At 43.6% G+C, this 22,074-nt stretch overlaps 1 protein-coding gene across 1 annotated transcript in view; it reads right to left on the bottom strand.

The window, feature by feature from the left end:
• Positions 1–250: 250 nt before the first annotated feature.
• Positions 251–22,074, bottom strand: part of Sesn3 (sestrin 3) — a 48,227-nt gene continuing 26,403 nt past the window's right edge. Inside the window, exons 2-10 of the mRNA XM_032911411.1 lie at positions 19,096–19,161; positions 16,727–16,924; positions 15,032–15,214; positions 10,981–11,217; positions 9,460–9,634; positions 4,490–4,608; positions 3,605–3,795; positions 2,264–2,408; positions 251–762 (exon numbers count right to left, since the gene is read on the bottom strand). Coding sequence (XP_032767302.1) covers positions 676–762; positions 2,264–2,408; positions 3,605–3,795; positions 4,490–4,608; positions 9,460–9,634; positions 10,981–11,217; positions 15,032–15,214; positions 16,727–16,924; positions 19,096–19,161 — 1,401 coding nt within the window. The 3' untranslated portion in view covers positions 251–675. The remainder of the gene's footprint in view (positions 763–2,263; positions 2,409–3,604; positions 3,796–4,489; positions 4,609–9,459; positions 9,635–10,980; positions 11,218–15,031; positions 15,215–16,726; positions 16,925–19,095; positions 19,162–22,074) is intronic.

Raw genomic sequence — 22,074 nt, 5'->3', positions numbered from 1 at the left:
TCACATTAAATTATGGATGGTGTCAGTATCACATTTCACGTTATTGCCAATAGCAGTGTAAGAAAGTCAGATAAACTGCAACAGAGCAAAGCAGAGCCTGATGCTCTGGGGCACAGGCTGCGCCCAAGGGGCGTGGTTCCGCAGCACCTGCCTTTCCCCAGACTCAGGACGCGGTGGGACTTTAGAGCGGGAGGAGACACCATTCTCAGCTGAACGCTGCTATCTGAAAAACAACTGCTTACACGGAGGGTAAGTGCTTTTCCTTGTTTTCTTACGTAAAGAAAAACAATGCACATACATACGTACTTCAAAGTACTGAAGCGTCAACAAACCAGTTCATGATTTATGGTCAGATCCGGAAGTCCGACTTGAACAACATAAAGGAGTACTCGTCAGGGTTACTTTTGCAATCGTTAGCAATGTTAAGCATCGAGAAATATAAAACACACCATTGCACATGACAGCCAGAAAAAAAAAAAAAAAAACAACAAAAAAACCAGAACAACCCTAACAACAAGAACAAAACAAAAATAAAATCAAAAACAAAGACCACAGCCCGACAGCTGTACTTCGACACTAGAGAACCGAGTAACTGCCAAGGCGAATCACAAACAAGTTCTGATGGGAGTCCTGGGGAGAGGCCTGGACGCATGCTGACACCGTCCTGCAGGTGCTTCAGGTCAGATGCCGAGTTATGGCCCGCAGGGCGTAAAGCAGCTCGGCCTGCATCCGCGCCTCCATCAGAAGCAGGTTCACGTGGACCTGGAAACCAGACAGCACTGCTTAGTTACCATGCAACGCAACAGAAGTAACCAAAACGGTTTTCAGGTACCACATTTACGTAGGCCATGTGTATCCAGATACTGCACGCAGGCCTGGGTGTGCACACTGACAGAGCCACGCGAACCTGCAAACATCCTGGATCTCACAAGCTTCACGTGAACCCAAAGCTGCACTCGGTTTGTGTGAGTTATCTCATCTCTGCAGACACCCACCACGTGCCCAGACTCCGGTAAGACCACAGGACGCCCCCTGGGAACATCACACCAGTGCAGTTATAGTTGGACGGCTGATGTAAAGGCATTTACCCTTCTAACCTGACTACAAGGAAATGCCACGGTGCTGAGATAGCTTGAGATCTTCCTATCACTAGAACATGGCGTCGGGCATACTCTCCTGGGGAGAGTATACACTCTCTGAAAGAAAGGAAAGCCTGTCGTGGATAAAAGCAGCCTGAAGATGCGTCAGGGCTAATCTGCCTGCTGCACGGCTTACTTTGTGACTAACGATGATCAGAAATGGAGCCATGGCATACCTTGCCAAGATCACCGTTAGGACCCCAGAATGGTTTTCTTACCTCCAGCTTGGACACTGAGGTGAAAGGAGAAACTTAGCTTTAATACTTTAAAGGCCTAGGACGTTAAGTCAGATTCGATGGTATAATGTTGATAAAAGTTCTTAACACTATATTTAATTTAGGTAATAAGTACATATAGTCCATCTACAGATATTCTTATAACAATATATTTGCCTCACAGGTCTTCACTATAATGGCAAAATAGTAAACTAAATGAGAAACATTTGTTCTCATAGTAACCTAGTGGCTAACAAGAGTTTCTAAATGGCAGTGCCTTCTAGGCTGGGTACAGTTCTACACAGCACTGTTTCTTAGTGGGCTTTTAAAAGTCAGATTGGTAGATTTACTGGTATTTAGACCCAATCTTTCAAAGGCTGAAGCTAAAATTAATGTTTCACACTGTTCTGACTAGTTTTAGTTTTAACATAAAGTCGGGTCACCTGGAAAGAAGGAATCTTAAATGAGAACATGTCTCCACAGGACTGGTTGATAACAGATGAGGGATAGCTCAGCTTGCGGTGGGCGAGCCACCCTTGGGCAGAGGGTCTTAGGTGCTCCAAGAAAGCAGGCTGAGCAAGCCAGTATGCAGTCGTTCATGGCCTCTGAGTCGGTTCTTTCTTCCGGGTTCCTGCCCTGACCCTTCCTCAGTGATGGGAGTGTGACCCGAGAGGTATAGGCTGAAATAAGCCCCTTCCTCCCCACGGTGCTTCTGGTCATGGTGTTTTATTACAACAATGGGAAACTTTACTAAGACATACATCATGTTCTATTGAGCACACATCTCAACTTTAGTGAACAGTCACCATCCTTAGATTAAGGAAACATGAAAACAATAGGCCCACCCTGGTTCTTGATTTGAAGCGTCATGTTGAACGTGTCTCTGAGGTCTGCGGTAATGGCACTGACCTTCTCTGAGTGGGTGAACTGCCGCCAGTAGCTGTCATACATGCGCTTCGTGGTTCTCTCTGGATAGCAGGTCACTGTCTTGATGTAAACCTTCAGGCTCCGCTCGAGTAACTGGTTAACTTCTCCATAGTCATAGTCATCATACCTGTGTGTGACAGCACTAACATGAGACCCGAGCTTCACTGCAGCCCTCCTGTTCAGTGATACCATAAGCAACGCTCACTCTGTAAGCCACGAGAAAGCATTGACCTGGTGCCAGACCTCTCATACACCATTTTCTGAGAGTCTGTAGCGAACAGGAGGGGAAAAAATCCAACCCTAGTCTCTGAGCTTAAACTCTATTAAGGTATAAAGAGAAAAAAACTACAAAACAAACACGTTTGTAGGTGGTGATACTACTTAAAACGTATCTGCAGCTGGGGAGGACAGGTCTGTGGGTTTTTCAAACAGAGTAGGCAGGCACTTTCCGAATCACATAGAAAACACTAGAAGGTAGCACACGAGCAGCTTAAGGCCAGCCTGTGAAGGTTCCGGTTGGGAGTTCCAGGCAGAGGGTGAAAACCTGAGTCTGACACACCAAGTCAGGTGACACTTCAGACTGATGGAGCAGAAAGCCAGCCTTTATCTAAAAACCAGAATTCAGACTACTCCCAAACTCAAAGCCCTGTGATCACATTTAGGGTTTAAGGACATTTTTTTGATTCTTTTGCAATGATGGAAACCAAACCCAGGCCATGACCATAAAGGCTCTCGGGTCAGGGATGCTAACCCTGGAGTAGTCGTCATCTGATTCCCTTCATTATGGGCTGGTCTGTCAGGGCGCTCCCTCCACCCGCCCGCCCGCCCGCCTGCTGTCCACCTCCCCACCCCTCTCCATCTATCTATCTCCCTACCATTCACTTTCATGGTCATGTGCACACACGGTGTGTGTGTGTTGTGTGGAAGTCTGAGGTCAAAGCTCAGGGCTGTCCTTCGGTTCTGTCTATCTCAGTTTTTGAGGTTGGATCTCTTGCCTATTAGGTACAGCTTGCTAGTCAGTGAGCCCTAGGGATCCTGTCCCTACCTCCCAAAGCTAGGATTACTAGTGTGTACTTATACAGGTGCTGGGGATTGAACTCAGGTCCCACTGCTCACACAAACAGTGTTTACCAACTGAGCCATCTCCCTAAGCCCCAGATTCGTAACACTTTAAAGCAAAGGAAATGATCTCTAAGACAGAATTAATCTTTAAACCAAGTAGCATTTACCCCAGGAAGGTACAGTCCCACATAGGCTATAAATAAAACAAATGATTTAACTTCTACTCAGAAATGTATGAAGCTGTCCACACAATGAACATACCTGATTCCAAACATACAGTGAACATAGTTAAACAGGGCTCTGCGCAGCGTGGTAGTGTCAACATCCTCATGGGTGGCCATTGTGTTGTAGGTGAGATTGTAGACCATTCGAAACTTCTCATCCAGGAGATGCCCAATGTCAGAGTAAAGCCTGTTCACCAGCGAGAACCCATGATTTTCCCAGGTGTAGTCCTGGATGCAGAAAAAGTGTCCACTTACAAAAATGGGCATTCTCTGTTTAACTCTATGTTTTTAGTTTTTAAAATAAAATAAAATAAAATAAAACAGTTGAAGGTGGTGATGGAGAGGCTTCTCTTGCCCAGTTCTAGGACAGCAGCTCTACTGTGTGCAGCGTGCAGAGCCAGGGTGCTGTGCCAGAGGCTCAGGGCTGGGCATGCACCTTCCCTCGCTCGACAGGCGTTCTGCACACGACCCTGAAAGGATTCAGAAGTTCTGGACTGTTTGTTCCTATGTCACCAAACTTCCTTAGGCACGAAGGAGTCTAAATGTAAGTCCCCTTCCCACAGAGTCTATTGCACGACTAGCACGAACCACTGGTGCAGTCATATCTCAAAAGGCATTCGTATAAATGTCATCACATTGCTTGATTTCTTCCCTGCCCCTCTAAAACTAGCACAAACACATCTAACTGTCCTGCATAATGCAGGCAAACTAAACTAAGAAGGCAGTTTCCTGTGACTTCCTAAGGATGAGGATGTCGAAATAATTATCTTCTATCGGGACATCAAATAGAGTAAGTTGAAAAATAGGTTAGATAAGACATTTTGCAGACACTTGAAAAATGCCTACTGGCTACACTTTATTTATATGTTTTAACAGTTCTCCCTTGGAAGGGCAGGACTCTCTAGTTAAAAGTGCTGTGTACCTGGGCTCGGAATGTTGGCAAATGTTCTTCTCCTCGCCTGGCGAAGTCTTCATACCCAAAGCCTGGGTCTTCGATGTATCGAGAGACATCAGCTGTTACAATCATGTCATCTTCAAAATCTAATGGACAATAAAGGAACTCAGGACGCGTCCAGCGCCGAGACAAGGAGTCTGAACCCCAGTGTTGACAACACAGCTTACACCCACAAAATACCTATGCATGAAGTTCTACATACAACTTCCCTATCAGATATTAGGTATTAAGGTTTAATGATAGTTATGTAGGTGAAAACCCAACCACACTGAAATATTTGAACAACAGTAGAAGACATCAACGTGTCAGATTTACTAACTGAAATAGAAGCTCAGGCTTGGGAATATAAGATTTAAAGCTAGTTTGATCTTTCCAAGGGGAAGGGGGACTAGGGGCAAGAGGAGGAACAAGGAAGATGATGGCTGGAGGCAAGCCAGTTAGTTCAGGTGTCCTGAAGGGAGGAGACTTCTGGGTGCCTGGCTAGCCTCTCTGTGCACTCAGTCCAGGGAGGCAATGCTGCTGCCACCGGTCCCCATGCTCGATGGCTACGACCCTCTACTGAGATGCTGCAAATGATCAGTGCACACTATTTTAGGCCGAAGACAATTTTCTTCTAACTCTTTGTTTTTTAGTGATGTGTTTTTACTTCCCCTCGACTGATTTCAACTATTAACATTGATTAAACAAGCTTGTCTCTATTCTATAAATGAACATATCATTCTCAAAATAAAAAAGTAGTTCCTATGCAAGGAATAAGTTCTTTGTAAATAATTTAATTAATATTAAATTAATTCAGTCTTTGATCAGCAATAATTACTGGATAAAGTGAGCAAAATTACTATAGTATAATTTTTAAAAAAACTCTAATCCTTATCTGGGTAAAGCTTTTAGAAGTTTGACAATTATTTAAATTCTTCTGAAAGAATATATATATATATATATGAATATTCTAATGAGATGAAGTCCCCCTTTTAATCTTCAAGTTGTAGCCATTGACTAATGGGGATGCATGGGAAGAACCAGGAAGAGTAAAGTCCTAAGCCACAGAATCGGAGCACACGCCCCGGGCTTACAGCCTGCATTCCTCAGGCAGAGAAGAAACTGACATCTGATGAGGACCTCCTGCACGCCAGGTGACGCTGTATTCACAACAGCCATGTTCTCTTTATTTTATTATAGGAAAAAGAAAAATTCACTTAAGTAACTGTCAGTCAGCCTTGATCTAAGCTTTTCTTTTTTCCTTCTCAAGTGCAGGGCATTGGTCCCAGGGCCTTGTGCACACCAGGCAAGCACTCCACCCAGGAGCACGGTCCCCAGTGCCATGCAAAGCTTTTAAGCGGTTCTCTTCCACGGGAAATTGTGGGATCATCTGTAATCCACGTTCGCCGCAGTCCAGACTCCATTCAAGTTACCATGAGCACTTCTGAAGCATGAGCTCCTAACTCAGAGAGGTCAAGCTCTCTTTATCCAGTCCATCACACCATAACCAAAATGACGGAATGCTTAAAAAATGTAATCACAGTCAGACGAGCCAACTAGGAAAACTAGAGTTTTGTGAGTTGAAGTAAAATCCAATTAAGAATGTCTGTGGTACGGAACTGTCAAGCTTTTCTAGCCCCTGTACCCGTGTCCCTGGATGCATTTACAAATGCTGACACTAGACTTGACTGTCACAGTGCTTCCTCTGCCTTTGGTACCAGTTTAGTTTTGCTCATATATAATTAAAATTTTAAACTTTTAATTTCAAAATAAATAGTAACTAACATATAGAAGTGGATCAGAGAAAAAACCTTTTAACTTAGAACTGCAGTAGATAAGACCTGTTTTTAAGTCATCTGTCCATGAAGAGGAATGTATGACGGTACTTCAACTACTTATATTTTACTACATTTGGGTTCCTCCAATGTCCGTGTGGGAAAGGCTGGACCAAAGGACCTGTGGAAGGTGGAGCCTCCTGGGGGATGTTTAGATGGCTGGGGTTCCCTCAAAAGTTACTGTGTCTTCTGGGATTTGTGCTGCCATAGGCCCAAAGCAATGGGGCCAGCCAATCAAAGGCTGATGTCTAATAAGCCACCCAATCACATGGCTGAAACCCAATACTGCAGTTTGGCATTAGCTGTATTTCTCAGCATTTGTAAGACTCACAGGGAACTGATTGGCGCTATTCTCTCTAGAGTTATCTTGAAGGGTTAAACTTACTACTCAGGTGAACAACAACCTAGAACTAATGGTGATGATAATATTTAACATCAAATAAGCAAATACTTAAGTTTGCACTAAAAGGAAACATTTTAGACACATATATACAACTTTCTGGGCTTTTGTTGTTATTCTGTTTTTTTTTTTTTTTTTGTTTTGAGGCCGGGTCTCATAATATGTATATATATATGATTTTCAGTGGCTAAGTAGTTAGTAATATGAAACATGAAACACTGTAATGTAGTATTGGAGTGACCTTCTCAGAAAGATAATATAAGAAAATACAATAAACACAAAACTAGTGTGTATTCAGTTCAGGATTAAAAGGTTCTGTAAAAGAGTCTTTCCCTATGGAATCTGGGAGCTTTATCATACTGATATTTTTCTTTAAATAGGAAAAAATTGATTTCTGCTTTCATTTTAAAATTGGTAAATCTATATAAAAAACCAATTAGCCACTGTACAGGATCATTTTTCAATACTATCTTTCTATAGTTAGCAAGTTTGGGACTGGGGATGGTTAATGGTAAGAATATTTATACAAAAGAATGGCTGATATACAATATATCTGTATTTATGAAATCAGACTATAGAGGTGGAAAGGTGACTAAGTAGTTAAGAGCACTCGTTGCTGTTTCAGAGGGCCAGGGTTCAGTCCTAGCACCCATAAGACGCTCACAACCACCCCCAGCTCCAGTTCCCGGGGCTGCAGTGCCTCTGACTTCCTCCAATAGCAGGCACACGTGTTACACATATAAACGCCCAGACAGAACACTAGCACACATAAAATAAATCTAAAAAATCCTGCATCAGAACCTCATTTTTAAAGTCCAAGGTTTGTTGGCTAAAAATTCTTTTCAAAGGCAATAGTCTGTGGGTTCAAGAAGCCTACTTGGAGCCAGGCAGGGCAGTACACGCCTTGCATTTCAGCACTTGGGAGCAGAGGCAAGGGCAGAGAGCTCTCTGAGTTTGAGGCCAGCCTGCTCCACAGAGTGAATTCTAGGATGTCCATGGCTACACAGAGAAACCTGTATTGAAGGGAGGGTGGGGCAAGAGAAGTCTCCTTGGAATCTAAATATACTTCTATTATTTCAAAACACCCTAGAGGAGTAAAATATTTACATTTTTCAAGCTCAGTGATCTCAAAGAAACTGGAAAATTAATGTTTAGCGTTCACGGGTACTCACCCTGACTGCATCATCTGCTTCACAAACAGCAGTCTGTCTACCTATATGGCTCCTGCCAAGGGATCACCACCTCCAGCAAGGCTCGCCCTGTGTGACCTGCCTTTACTCCCACTTGTTCTCGCTCTATTTTTCAACCAAAGGTTTCTGTTGAAGTCTGGACTTTATTTAACTGCAGTTCATACAATTCACTTGGCTGCTGACTCAAGCTCCCTGTGAGACATGAACAATGTCCTACAGTGCTCTCAAGCTTCTGCCACCTCCTGGTCTCTGCTGCCGTGCTGCCGGGCACTGTGCAAAGGTGTCTGCTCCACAGGCCTGGGTGGGTAGGGGTGGGGCGGAGAGATGGCTTGCAGTTAAGAGCACTGGCTGCTCTTGAAGACCTGGGTTTGGTTCCCAGCACCTACAGGGGGCTCACAACTATTTATAATTACAGTTCCAGGGGATTAATACCCTCAATTGATCTCCATGGGTACCAGGTATGCATGTGATATACATATATACACATGGGAAAACAGTCATACACATGGAATAAAATAAATCAAAAGTTTTACTCCAAATGATCAAGAGTGACAAAAGGCAGGCTGTACTTCCTGTCACTTCCTGAGCTGCTGCTCTGTGCTCCTTGACACATTAGCACACAGCAGGCAGCAACACAGTTCTCAGAATGAAAGACTGACTGATGTGGTCTCAATGTGACTTAGATGACACCTTTGAGGGGTTCACACGCTGCTTAAATTAGACTACATATTGCTTGGTACCTTTAGAAGAAAGAGTTGGAACATGGCCTTACTATTACAAAATTCCTTAAGAGTATAAGAAATTGTGTGTGCATGTGTGTATGGTATATGCATGCCATGAAGTGTATGTGGAGGGTAGCAGGAAACTTGTAGGAGTACATTCTTGTCTTTTACAATGTGGGGTTCAGGATCAAGCTGCTTTAGTAGCACGGACCATTTTGCAGACCTCAGCAATGAACCACTTTAACTATGTATCCAGGACAGACAGAGGACAAGCCTACGCAGTCTCAGGACTGGAGACAGCCACGTGCTGTGCAGCGACACTGCAGCACGTATGGCGATGGTTGCTCTCAGTAATCCTAGATCTAGGAAGTTACTACTGCCTGTGACACTACGGCCGACACACAGCAGTCTCAGGCATTTCATGCTGTACCAACAGCCCTGTGGGTAGTCGGTGGGCCCTGCAGATGCGCAGCACATACCCCGATGCAACCCAGAAACAAAGCTACTGGTTTACGTATCTGCTATGTATGCACGGCACTTATCAAACGTGTACGTCTAGAGTCGCACACCCATGCTGCGGCAATGGCCACGCACTGCCCGTGCTCAGAAGCCACCCCACCCAGTGTCTGCGGGTGCACTGTAGTGTTTGCACTACTTCAGGCTTCTGAGACTGGACCCCTCTGTCGGTGAAGCAGGAGGGCACGGGGTAAAGAGACAGCAGCGCACACATCTTTAGATGTCTGTGTGGGAAACGCTAAAGGCAGGAGCCTCGTGTCTCTGAACAGCCAACCAAGAGAAAGGACAAACACACCTGAGTGAGGGAACGAATGGAAAGCCTCTCCAGGGACCACGAAGAGACTTTCTTTCTTTTCCTTCTCAAAACGCGTGCTCATTTCCTCCTGAGTGGTCTCTTCATCCTCCCTGTCTTCCTGGAGCCTTTTCATCCTCTCCATTAAGGCTTCTAGCTCGCCTAGAGAGTCCACAATCTGGAAGGACAGAAAACAGTGTTGGTGCTCTCAGCACAAACAGCTCCCGGGAGCCCCTCTCCCCGCAACTCCACGGAGAGGCACAGAGGACAGTTATGTAGGCTGCGGTAGAGACGCTGGTCAATGACATAACTTGTAGGTGGCAGCAATATCCGAAATGTGGCTAGGGGAACAAGACAGAGATAAGGTAGGCGAGTGACTGAGGGGCTAGGCATGGGGGAAGAGGAGCTGGGATGGGAAGCTATGAAGTTGTTGGTTTTTTTTTTTGTTGTTGTTGTTGTTTTTTCTTTTTTCTTTTTTTCGGAGCTGGGGACCGAACCCAGGGCCTTGTGCTTACTAGGGAAGCGCTCTACCACTGAGCTAAATCCCCAACCCTATGAAGTTGTTTTTTATACTGTGGTAAGATCCTAAAATTTATTGTTGTCAGTATCATACTTACAACTATTTGTTTATTCACATTTAACGGGCAAATTGGGTCATAGGTTATTCACATTTTATTGAAGCTATTTAAAAAATATACTGAATTTTTATTAACTCACAGCAATCAGATGACATACTCGAATATTTTCAGGTGTATTAGACTATTTTGGTTATAAATATAAAGTGTGTGTGTGTGTACACATATATGTGTGTGTGTTAAAATATAGAATTCTAGTGTTTGGTATACAGCAAACTGTAATTTACTGAAAACTGAAGCAGTTTCACACCTTCTCCTTTTGCCTCCTAAGGTAGGTCTTCCTTAGTCGCACAGCATCCCGCAGAGGGGTGCACCATTTTGAGATCTGCTGCTCGGGGGTCTGGCATTGCAGCCCTCTTTTTATTATTTCTAACAATAACACTTTTCTTAAGGTGCCAAGAAACATGTAGGAAATTCAAAGAAATCCAGCCATATATATATACTAAGAAATTAAGGCCACGAAGTTACCTGGGCAGTGAGGATATTTATAAGGACATTTAGGAAAAAAATAAATAAAGTTACTTTAATGATAAAGTTCAGCATGATTTTTTTTTTTACCAACAGTGGAAAAGTGAACTCTGTAAATATGGTATCTGTATTTAAAAAAGGAAGCTCAGAGTCTTTCTGGTTATAATGTCTTTAACGTTCACATGGAGACTACAAGTGGGGGTTTCAGGACTCCCAGGATAATAACAGCTTAAAAGTTTGGGGTGGATGGCAAAGGCATTGTACGACGACACTGAGAATTTACAAAAGAGTCAGAACTTTAGGCAGTGAGGAAACTTCACAGCACTAAGGAATCCTGCGAGTGCATTGTATCGTCTGGTCACAGAGGGCCCGCTCTAGGTAGCTCAGCACGGTTACAGGAGAGACAGTTGAGAGAACAAACCCCAAAGCTGCCGCCTGCCAGGGAGGCGTTCCCAATGCTGTTGTCGTTGGCCAGGTCGCACACACAGAAGCTGCTCACTGAGATCAGTCTGAACCCATTGGCGATTCCGGGGTCTCTCTCGGGATTGATGCCACTACCATAAACAAAGCTGGCCAGAGCGTGATAGTGAGCCAAGAGGACCACAGCGTGCACCAGCTCAGGCAAGGACCAATTGTTTTCTCCAGTTTTGACAAGTTTCTGAAACGAGAGCATGAGCCGAGGTCAACATGGAAGCCACAGTCTCACATGCTCGCCTGCAGCAAAGCAAACTAAGATTGGTTGACAGTGCTGCACCCATTAAAGACAGACTCTGATCACAGTGCACCGTGCAAGCTACCAAAGCCTCACAACACAGTTCTGCTGTGGCATTGGCTCTAACAAACACTGTATTATACAACGATTCTGCTGCTTCTAGAGCACTTTCCAGACACATTTTAATACGATGTTAAGAGAATCGAGAAACATTAAAGCTGGAAGGGACTTAGACAATTTCTAGTAAAGCAATTCATCTTCAGGTGTTTTGGACACTGTCCCACGGTCATGTGAAAATCCAGTTTAACTGGGTAACTGACTTCCCTCTAGATAGCATCTGGTAGAGATGCTGCCTCCCCCTGCTACAGGACCAAACAGGACAGCACCCTGGAATAAGAACATGGGACATGCCAGTGTACTTTTCCATAGACTATTTTATTTGGCCTATAGCTGAATGACAGAGGCAGAATTAAGCCCATTAAAAACAACGTTTTGTAAAGCCCAATCTTGGCTGTCAACTTGACTGGATCTAATGTCAACTATGAGAGAGGTTTTCTTGATTGGACTCCTTGAAGACCTATCTTAAAACTGGGCAGGGTCCTGAATTATCTGAACATGAAGAAAGCTGGCTGAGAAGGCTGTGTGTGTGTGTGTGTGTGTGTGTGTGTGTGTGTGTGTGTGTGTGTGTGTACTGGCTCCTCCCTCTCTCTGTGCTTGCTGTGTGGATGTGGCAGTTGTCTAGCGCCTGCCTTGACTTCCTAGCAGTCATGCATGGACTGCAACTCAGAACTGTAATTTACAATAAACCCTTTCTCCCGTAAGTTGCTTTTTTACAGGGTCACTTCCAAGGGTAAATTCCATGAACACATTCACACAGGTAATGCTGTTCTTTTCTTTATTTAAAAAATACTCATCTCTATACGGCCACAGCTGCAGACATATTCTTTTCTTCTACTCAAATCTGTTGCTTTGGCATTTTCCTATTTTATGAGGCTACACTGTTAGACTAACTGCAAACACAGGCTCAGTCAACAGTGTCCCTGGCCACTTCGTTTCTGAATCGATGTTGAATTGTCCCTCCCAGCCCCCATTATTGTTACAGCGAGTAGCTTCTTCATGCTGTAGCTTCTCCTAACTCTAACATGGGTCCTCATCATCACCACTCGCCTCTCACACGCTGCCTGGTCCTATCCTGTGCATGGATCTCTTCCCTCAGTCCTAAGGCCTGGGTGGATGACTTGTTCTTCCAACTTGACTTTTGCCAATGTGTACTATGTGATTTCCATCCTCTTTTCCTGCCCCCTACTCTGCCTCTCATTGGTCTCATTCCATAGTTGGCCCGGCTCATACTGCAGCCGAGGATGGCTTTGAACTGCTAACCCTCATGACTTCATTTCCAACTACTGGAATTAAGACAGAGTGTCACTGTACCAGACTTCCCAATTTAATGTTGACCCTCCTCTTCATCCTGAGTGGGACACCTTACCCCTGGGTAACTGACACCACCATGTGTAAGTCATAATCTGCTCTGTGACACTCATGCCAGAAGAGCAAACCGAGCCCATTTGTCACCACCCTTATTCCCTTCTTAGTCCCACACGGCACAATCCTCAAGTGTACACAGTGTATGCAGTTTTCAAACGCACGCTCTGACGGTCCTGCTGGTTAGCACCATTTGTAATCTACCGTGTGGTGGAAGATACTCAGAATAAGGCTTGGCACAAGCCATCTTATGCCATATGTACTTCCAATAGTAACAGCTGGGCCCAAGTCTACAGCATGTGTTTATAAAGACACTTATAAAAGTTAGCTACAATACCCAGATACAGGATAATGCTAATAAAATACACAAATACACCAACTTATAAAAAGATGAGAATACAAATGCTTTGACGCTTACTTCACATCTTCTGTGGGACAGCATAACTTAGGAGAACATGGCTTTCTAAGGGTAAATACAGATTCTGTAATGGAACCTTACAGATGATACCAGATAATCTGATTCTTTTCAGGTTCCACCAACCACCACCCATAAATCCCTACAATTTGGTATCCTGGAGTTGATGGTTAGTCTTTCAACACATAGGACTGCATGCTTTTCCCTATGAAACTGCTCTGTAACAGGAAACAGTTCATCACATTTTGAAAACTTCTCCTTATTCTTAGACCTAGCTTAAACATTAGCTCTTTAAAAAAAATCCTCTGCCCACCGTGCCTCCCTGGATTCTACACGGACCTACGCTACACGCAGTATGTTCATCTGACCTCTGCAAACACCCGAATCACATGCTCGGTGCACCAGGGCAGTGGTGGCCCAGGCCTTTACATCTCAGCACCTGGGAGGCAGAGGCAGGTGATCTCTGAGTTCAAGGCCAGCCTGGTCTACGGAAAGAGTTCAGGGCCAGTCAGGACTACAGAGAGACACTCTATCTCGAAAAACAAAACAAAAACCCAAACCAAACAAACAAAAAAGCCCTCCGAACCAACACTTGTGATCCCAGCCTGCTTATCCACATCCTGGACCAACCACATCCTGTTACATCGCTCTGCTCCTGAAACCCAAGCATTTCAAGACTAAGTTTTCATCTTTTCAACCCACTACTGATTCTTGTACAAAGTACTTATGATACGACATAAGAATAATCATCAATACTCTGATCTAACTAACACACCATGGAATCACGACACAGACCTAGAACAGTACTGTGCTTCACAGAGCCCAAAGGCATCAAATCTAATATTAAAAAAAAAAAAATAGACAGGCTGCTTGATTAAAAACTGGGTAAATCACAAAAATGTGGTATAGTGAGGTGATTTTAAAGGGCATTTCCATTATTAACAGTACATATGCACGTGTAAGTCACTATGACTGACGCTGAGCCGAGAGTCCCTGCTGGAGGTGGGGCTGGGCTGCACAGTGCTGGACAGCACTGGCCTCTGACAGAAACACCCGGCAAAGGTTCCAAGGTCCAACTCCACAGTCACAGCTCTATTTTCTGTCTGGCCAGTAATTCCCACACTAGCTGGAAAATATTTTTTTTATTTGCAAAAGCATTTCTTTATGAATCTTTAAATTGTGAAATGTTAAAACTAGCAAAGGAATCAGAGTATTTTATGGATTTTCTTAACTAAAGGGCACATACTGCTGACAACAGTGGCCAGAAGCCAAGCACCCTCAATTCAGTGGACTTGATTTATCAACTCCTTGATAACAGAAAATAACTTTCCTCACAGCACGAGTTCAGGCCAATGAGTGACTCCTTGTGAAGGTTCAGTTTTCATTTGAACTTAAATGAAACCTACCAAATTTCTAATTATCTTTTATAAATGTAATTAGTATCTCTTATTTCTTGTTTCTATATATAGGTATTTAAAATTGAGTATATATACATGTATATACTTGTATACATGTGTATGTAAGAAGAGGCTATAATGTATCTTCCCCGTAGCAGACTTAGCTGGTGCCTGTGTATTTCCTTAAAATAGCTAGGCAGGCTCCATCCGGGTCCGTCTGTACACACTGGAGAGAAGTTGCTGGCTTTGTGTGATAAGTATCTGCTTTTAAAACTGCAAACCGGCCTCATGCTATGAATTTCAAGGAGAGAAAGGAGGTAGATGGGAGGGTTCAGACAGAAAGGGGGAAGGGAGAACAGTTGGAATTATAATTTCAAAAACAAAAATTAAAAGTATTATACAAAGCAAACCCTCATGAACTCTCCAGCTTCAAGCACACCTCGGAACCTGTGCAGAAATCCCGTACCTGAATGTGCTCTTTCGTGATCAGCCAGGGCCGGTGTGCCAGCAGCTTGTTAATTTCATTAAGATTTCTCAGTCTTTGTGGTACATATTCCAAGCCATTGAGCCACTCAGCGATCCCTCCGGTCTTTAAAAATTCATCCACATGCATGTTTATTAGGTAGGAACACTGGTGTCTGGCTGCAGCCTGAAACACAGAAACAAGTTTCCTGAGAGCAGCCATGAGCAGGTCTTTCCACAAGTGGGTAATTTAGATGGAGTCAGTACTAGTAATAAGTAACTCCTTTCTCACAAGATTCTTCTTCTTCAAAATGCTAACCATATTGTCGTTACAGATTCTTCAACCAATGCATGAGGCCGATTTGCAGTTTTAAAAGCAAACACTTATCACGGAAAGCCAGCAACTTCTCTTGAGTGTGTACGGACGGACCTGGATGGAGCCTGCCTAGCTATTTTTAGGGACACATGGGCACCAGTTAAGTCTGCTCTAGTATGGTCCATCTAAAGTACAGGAACTCCGTAGTAATGTGTAGCCTAACAGTTCAGGAGCCATGCTTACGGAGGAGCCACACTGATCTCAGAGAGCTGCTCTCACACTGACTTCACTGATCACTCCTTATGCAGGCAATGTCATCTGGGTGTTGTCAAGGGGACCACCATGTTAAGTACCTTTGCCCTCTCTTCTGTGGCTACTTTTTGTAAAATAATTCTGTTTTATTCTTTAAATCTCTGTCTCACTGCTCTGTCTTAGTGAGCAAGCATCCCCCGTTTGTTTTCAGTCTGTCATTGAAAATGTCTGCTAAAAATGTCCTCAAGTTCATGTCAGAACCTGTCCTGAGTCCAGAGCAGCTCTGCTGGCTTGGGCAGCCAGGCTGACGTCTTTGCGTCCCCAAACACGCAGCCCATGCGCATGCCCTCTTCTTCCCCAGTAGCTGGCGAGGTAGAGCCCAGCTCAGCTCCGCACTCCACCACAGCCTCCTCCCTGGCCTCTCCTGGCAGCGAACTCTGACTAATTAGCCGCCCTGTCACAAGAGCTACACTCAAAGGGCTGTGATCCACTCAGTAGTTCTTCTCCCAGGAAGATCTGTCACTAGTGACAACCGGTACTTTTCTCCTACCCCACACCAGGGATCACCTTCATGGAGAAGACGACTAAGAAAATGAAGATGACTAAGAAGCGGCTTATGCAGAAGAAGACCCAAGAACAACAGAAAAACTGGTAGGGGATTATTTTGGACCCAATAACCATCTTTAAACATAAGAAACTAAGTATGAAAAAATGATTCTATTGAAGGTTAAAGGAAAAACTCAGCTTATTAAGGGATACTAGAGGCTTCTTCACTTATGCCTCCTGTAACTACACTCAGCTTTACACACATGCACACACATACATACACACATATGTGCGCACACATAACATCCCTCTCTATTCATACGTACACTCACACATATATGCACAAACATATATACATGTACACATATATACCTGTCTGCATATACACAAACATATATGCACTCTCACCCCACACATATACACAAACACCCTATACACACACACACACACACACTCCACAAAACACATATGTCTCTCCCGCACACACCTACTTAGCCCCTCCCCCGAAGGCACACCTTAGAAAGGACACGGAACATGTGGAAGTGAGTTCCTGACAGGAGGGACTAGTGGGAAGAAGGCACCTACCATGATGGCGATGTAGTGCCTGTCCGGGAGGGGAAGGGGGCCATCCATGCGCAGCATGTAGAACTGGCTCCGTAAGAAAGATTCCAGGTACTGCGTGTGCAAGCTCATCACCTGTGTGATGTTGTCCAGGCGACCGGATGTAGAGTACTCTTCCACAAGAAAGTTTGTTCGTTCATCTGTCGTGTTTGCTTGGACAACCTTACAACCAAGGAGCAGAGAATGCAGTGAGCACTGTGATGTAAGACAGCCATGGTTTACATGGACTCTGCCTGTACTGAGGAAATACATATTCATTAGATGCTAACAGATACTGCAATTATGCAGTTGCTCATACTAGACGCAGACATTTAAAAAGAGAAAGTATCATTCAGTTTTGGCTTCGGTACCACAATTTATTAAACAACAAATGTTAAGTTATCAAACATTAAGCACAAAGCTATGAGGCTGCGGAAAGAAGCCTCCATCTGCCTTTCAGCGAGCACGCAGACTTCGAAGCTGGTTTGCCTGGCCACTGTCTCTCCGGTGTGCAGTGAGGCAAACCTGGCGGTCCCGGGTCACATGCATCTGCAGCCTGCTCTCATCAACTGACAAGGGACACTGACTGCATTATTTTGGACAAAGATCTGATCCTTTGTTGATTTTGCTAGTCAATACTTTTAAAAAGTTTTATGAAATCTTTTTATAGATACAAGAACAAATGACAACTTGTGATGAAATTGATGGACACAAGATCCTACTGATGCTGGTTTAAGCCTATCATAGTAATTACTAAAAATAAGGCATGAAAATAGGACTTACATCCTCCATCTAGGGAGCAAAGAACTGTCTCAGAGTGGAATGAATAGCACGTAGCCTTGCACACCAGGCCAGCTTGGCATCACACAGCAAGCTGGCTGTGGCGGTGTGAGGCACTGGAACACGTGTGGGAGGAGCCAGCTCTGCGGGAATGGATGGGCACGTAGTGTGACTCCATCGCTGGCTTACTCTCACTTGCGTTTTAGAGTCGTACTTCTGGGTGGAAGATGGACATATGCCTCCGTTTAGAGATAAGGAAGCAGATTCTGGACTCAACTCTGTGCATCTAGTCAACAGCAAACTGGTTTTGATGAGATCTCTTGAAGACCAAAGGTTTGGTCCTTTAAAGACTGACACTACAGTTAGGAGACTGCTCTCCTCAGAGCTAGCTTCTCAGTTCCTGTTACTGCAGGGAAGTATAAATTATACAAAGGATCTGTTATGGAGAAAGACTTACTCTTCAATGGAGTATGTCTAGAAGTGAGAAATGCTAGTTATCCCGGCATCAACACAAAGGGAAACTTCACCTTAGTCCATTATGGGACCAGGAGACCTCCATCTGTCCATCTCCCTGTACCCACACGGGCTGAGCTGATAATTAAAAATCAATGGGGATCCAGATTCAAATATAATCAGGGCTAGGATTCTCTCCTACATTTGCCTTGCTTTCTCCAGATGTGTCTTAGTTCTCAGGACCTTTGCAATATGTTACTAGATTCACATGCTGCATCAGATCCTAAAACAGAGATTAGCCTCAAATACATGCTACAAAATGCCTCAGGAGGCCTTTCACATGTTCTAGGTCACCATCCTGAAAGTGCGGCCCTGGCCACAAGGCAGAGGTGTGTTCCGTGTGGTGCCTCTCACTGCCACCCCTGAGCTCTGGAGACACACCGCTTTCACTTAAGTTTTTGGGAAGGCCATTAATCAGGGACAGGAAAGAGAAGCCAAGGCTCCTAGTTATTTTAGATAAAGACGTCTGCACACACACACGTGAGACAAGTGCTTCCACGTGCACTGGGCACTCCTTGAGCAGATGAGTATGTTCTTAACAGTGGTTCTCAGCCCAGTGACAGCTAAGAGGCATCCGGGAATGCACATAGACCCCACACCTCAAGATGTACACCAACAAAACAGGCAAAAACCGTACTGTGTCACTGATAACTCATGCCCGGCAATTACCATCTTGTTACCAAACCCTTACCAAAGATGCACATCTGTTAGAGCATTTGTGGGATCCTGTCAATCAAATGTGTAGATGAGAAGAGAAACTACCAGTAACGAAGGCATTGGCTGTCTACTGTTCTTTAAAGGTACAGTTGGAAACTCACATTTTATTTCAAAATTCTGTTTATTCCAATTATGTGATAAAAGTTCTGTGAAATGCTGGGCTATTTAAACCTTAAAAACCTTCAGACTTTCTTAATAAACCTGAAAAAAATAAGTCTATGTTTTTTCTGACATGAGTAACAGCACACTAAAGAACAAAACACATTGACTTTTACATAGAAAAATGGATGCAGTTTTAGAGTTAGTGTTTGACTAGACAATGTCTTGAAAACAAATAAACTTACTTCCTTCTCTGGAATAAAGGCACTTGGTCCTCTTGTCAGGGGTTGAGACATTCTGATTCTTTTGTCCTGTTTGTAAAAGGAAAGTTCAATGTGTTAAGATAACTTACCAAGAAAATTTAAATTTCAGCCAACGTATTAAAATAAATAAGTCAATATAATTATATAAAAACCCAAAGAAGTCTAGGGTCCAGGTCAGAGAGCAGCACTGTGTTGTACTTGTGTGAACTAAAGAATGGACTTCTGCCACAGTGCTGGGGATACGCAGCTGCCATAGACCACAGGGCCTCAGCTCACGCTTTAAATGAGGGAAAGCCATTATTCTCCACAATAAATTCATACCTGTTGGTACACCGCTATAGTAGGATATTGTTGTGGAATATTAATATTTTTATTCATACTTAAGTCTCTCTATATGAATTATGAAATTTTTCTTTTTTTCTTTTTTTTTTTTTCGGAGCTGGGGACTGAACCCAGGGCCTTGCGCGTGCTAGGCAAGCGCTCTACCGCTGAGCTAAATCCCCAACAAATTATGAAATTTTTAGTGAGATTGCTTCCTTCTCCATTGGCGAGGTTAGGTCAAAGAGGTCTCTTGAACTCCTTTGCCAAGAGAAGAGACATAGGAAAATGGCCACTTGATTTTCTCAGATAAAAGTAACGCTCTGAGTTAAGAATCAGCCCTCTGACACCAAAAGATGATACTATGGACAGCAGCGTGGTTACAAAGACTCAACAGGAATATTAAGGATATTATATAACAATATAACGAGAAAAATATTAAAGACCTTGTGACTATTAGAAAAGCTTGCTTTAAAAGCTGTAGATGCCTTAAATCTCGCGAGGAAACATATGAGGTAAGAAAGTAACTCAGATGGTTCCTTATCTGAAAGTGACAAAGTCCCCTCTATTGACCTGGTCTCTTGGCTACGGTCTATGCTAAGACCCTGACAATCAAACGGAAGCTGATTGGTAGCCCATGGAAGGGACAGGCTACCCATTGGTATACCTATGGATACCTGGGTATATAAGTTCTGTCCAAACCAACCTAAGGCTAATGAGCGCACATTCATAATTTCTCAGGACTAAACAGTAGAGTTATGTGAGCACGATGCAATCAGAGAGCCAGGAGAAAATGCTGCTCAAATGCAGAGGCGAGAGGAAACAAAAGAAAAGCCCAGGGTGGGTGTCAACAGAGAACCCAGCAGCGTTGCTATGGATTCCTGGAAAAGTAAGGCTTAAGCATGGTCATTTATATTCATCCTTTTCCTTCCTCTCTCCCCTCGTTAGTGGGTAACTTTAGTCTTTTTTGTTCCTTACAAATCAAAGAGCCCTACCAAACAGAAAATAGTTATTTAAATCCTTTAAGTCCCGTACTTCATTAGGAAGCAGTTTTACAACAAATTGGCAAAAGTAGGCAGTTGGGTATTCAACAATGGTTTGTTTGAGAGCCTAATTGAATATTGTGATAGACCGAGGAGAGGGGTAAGAAAATAGACAGAGCCACAACCCCCTGAGCCTGGCGCACACACTCCATCAACGTCAGTGTTCTCGCGGCATGTATACATCACGTGGCACTTGAAACTGCTCAAGTTTCCAAACAAGAAACACATCGAGAGTACAAAAGGATGGCAAGGCACCCTCGGCTGACTGCTCGAGCACCCCGGAGGGCAGCTCGTGAACTAGAGTCCTTCAGAATGTCCCGTACGGGCACTTCCTGTCCATATCAACTATAATCTGCCTAGAAAATGAATTCAGAATAGAAGCTCTATGTTGCTTAGTGCCATCTGCCGAGGACAGCAAGAGAAACGTTAAGACAGTCATGGCTGTGTGCATCTGTAATCCCAGCACTTAGTAGGATCAGGCAGGGGGATTATGTATGAGTTTGAGACTAGATTGGGCTACATGGCCATCTTGTTTCTAAATACACAAAAGTAAGAATGAAAACCCCAAATGCACCCTACTGTCTGTAGAACTTCATGAACTAGTTATTCAGGAAGAGCAACTTCCTGGGAAACTAATCATTTCAAATAAACAAAGCACCCAAGAAGTTGATTACAAGGGAAAAATCAAGTTTGAAAAGAGACAAATGTAAGTTGGGAGAGAAATGAATACTGTAAAATAAAAAAATACACAAAATGCAGAGAAAATGTAGGGGAATAAAATACACATTCTCTTACCTGGAAGTAAACAGGGAGTTTCTGGAGACAAATTAAAGTACTACTGTTATATTTTATTTATAAAAATCCAGAGTCAATACATTAATCAACATAATTTATCTTTACATTTCTGAAATTGTTACTTTCCTTACAAAATTACGTTCTGGAAAAGGCAACATTTAAATATGAAATGCGTTTTCATTGTAACATAACTGCAGGTTCCTGCATGCAGATAAATGTAGCATTGCTCCTTTAGTTTCGAGTAGCTACTAAGGAGGCAGACATGCACACAGCTAAGTATGTCATTTGCTCCACACTGGTGAGCACATGCGCACAAACACACACACACTGTGGCCAGGGCAAGCATCTTCACAGCCATCATCTACCTAGCTAGCTGTTCCAACTGCAGGAATGTGCACTTCGTCATGAGTAATGCTGGTAGAAACATGTATGACAAGAGGCCTGTGCCGTAGTTCCTTTGATTTAGCATAGTTTCTGCAGCAATGACTTCCTGAGGTTTGGGTTATAATTACCCTTTAAAGAGGTGCATACTGCTACAGAAAAGCAAAAATGCTCATTTTCATCACACCAATTTCAAAAGCTTGGTTCCTTTATTTGAGTAAAGAGATGAGGACCAGATCTCTGTTTGCCACGTCATTCTGAGGTGACACTGCTTCTTGGCCATAGAGAGGAAAATGGCAGGACTCTGGTGTAAGCCCGGAGAAAGATGGAGCAGCCTAACCTGAGAGCACTGTTTGCTCAATAAACTGAAGCAAGAGGAAACATCATTTTCTTTTGCCTTTCCTCAGGTGCGTGTGCACACACA

This window comes from Rattus rattus, chromosome 8, assembly GCF_011064425.1.
Source record: "Rattus rattus isolate New Zealand chromosome 8, Rrattus_CSIRO_v1, whole genome shotgun sequence".
NCBI classification, from domain to species: domain Eukaryota; kingdom Metazoa; phylum Chordata; class Mammalia; order Rodentia; family Muridae; genus Rattus; species Rattus rattus.
The sequence above is the reverse complement of the archived record's forward strand: the minus strand, read 5'-3'. Positions and strand labels throughout refer to the sequence as shown.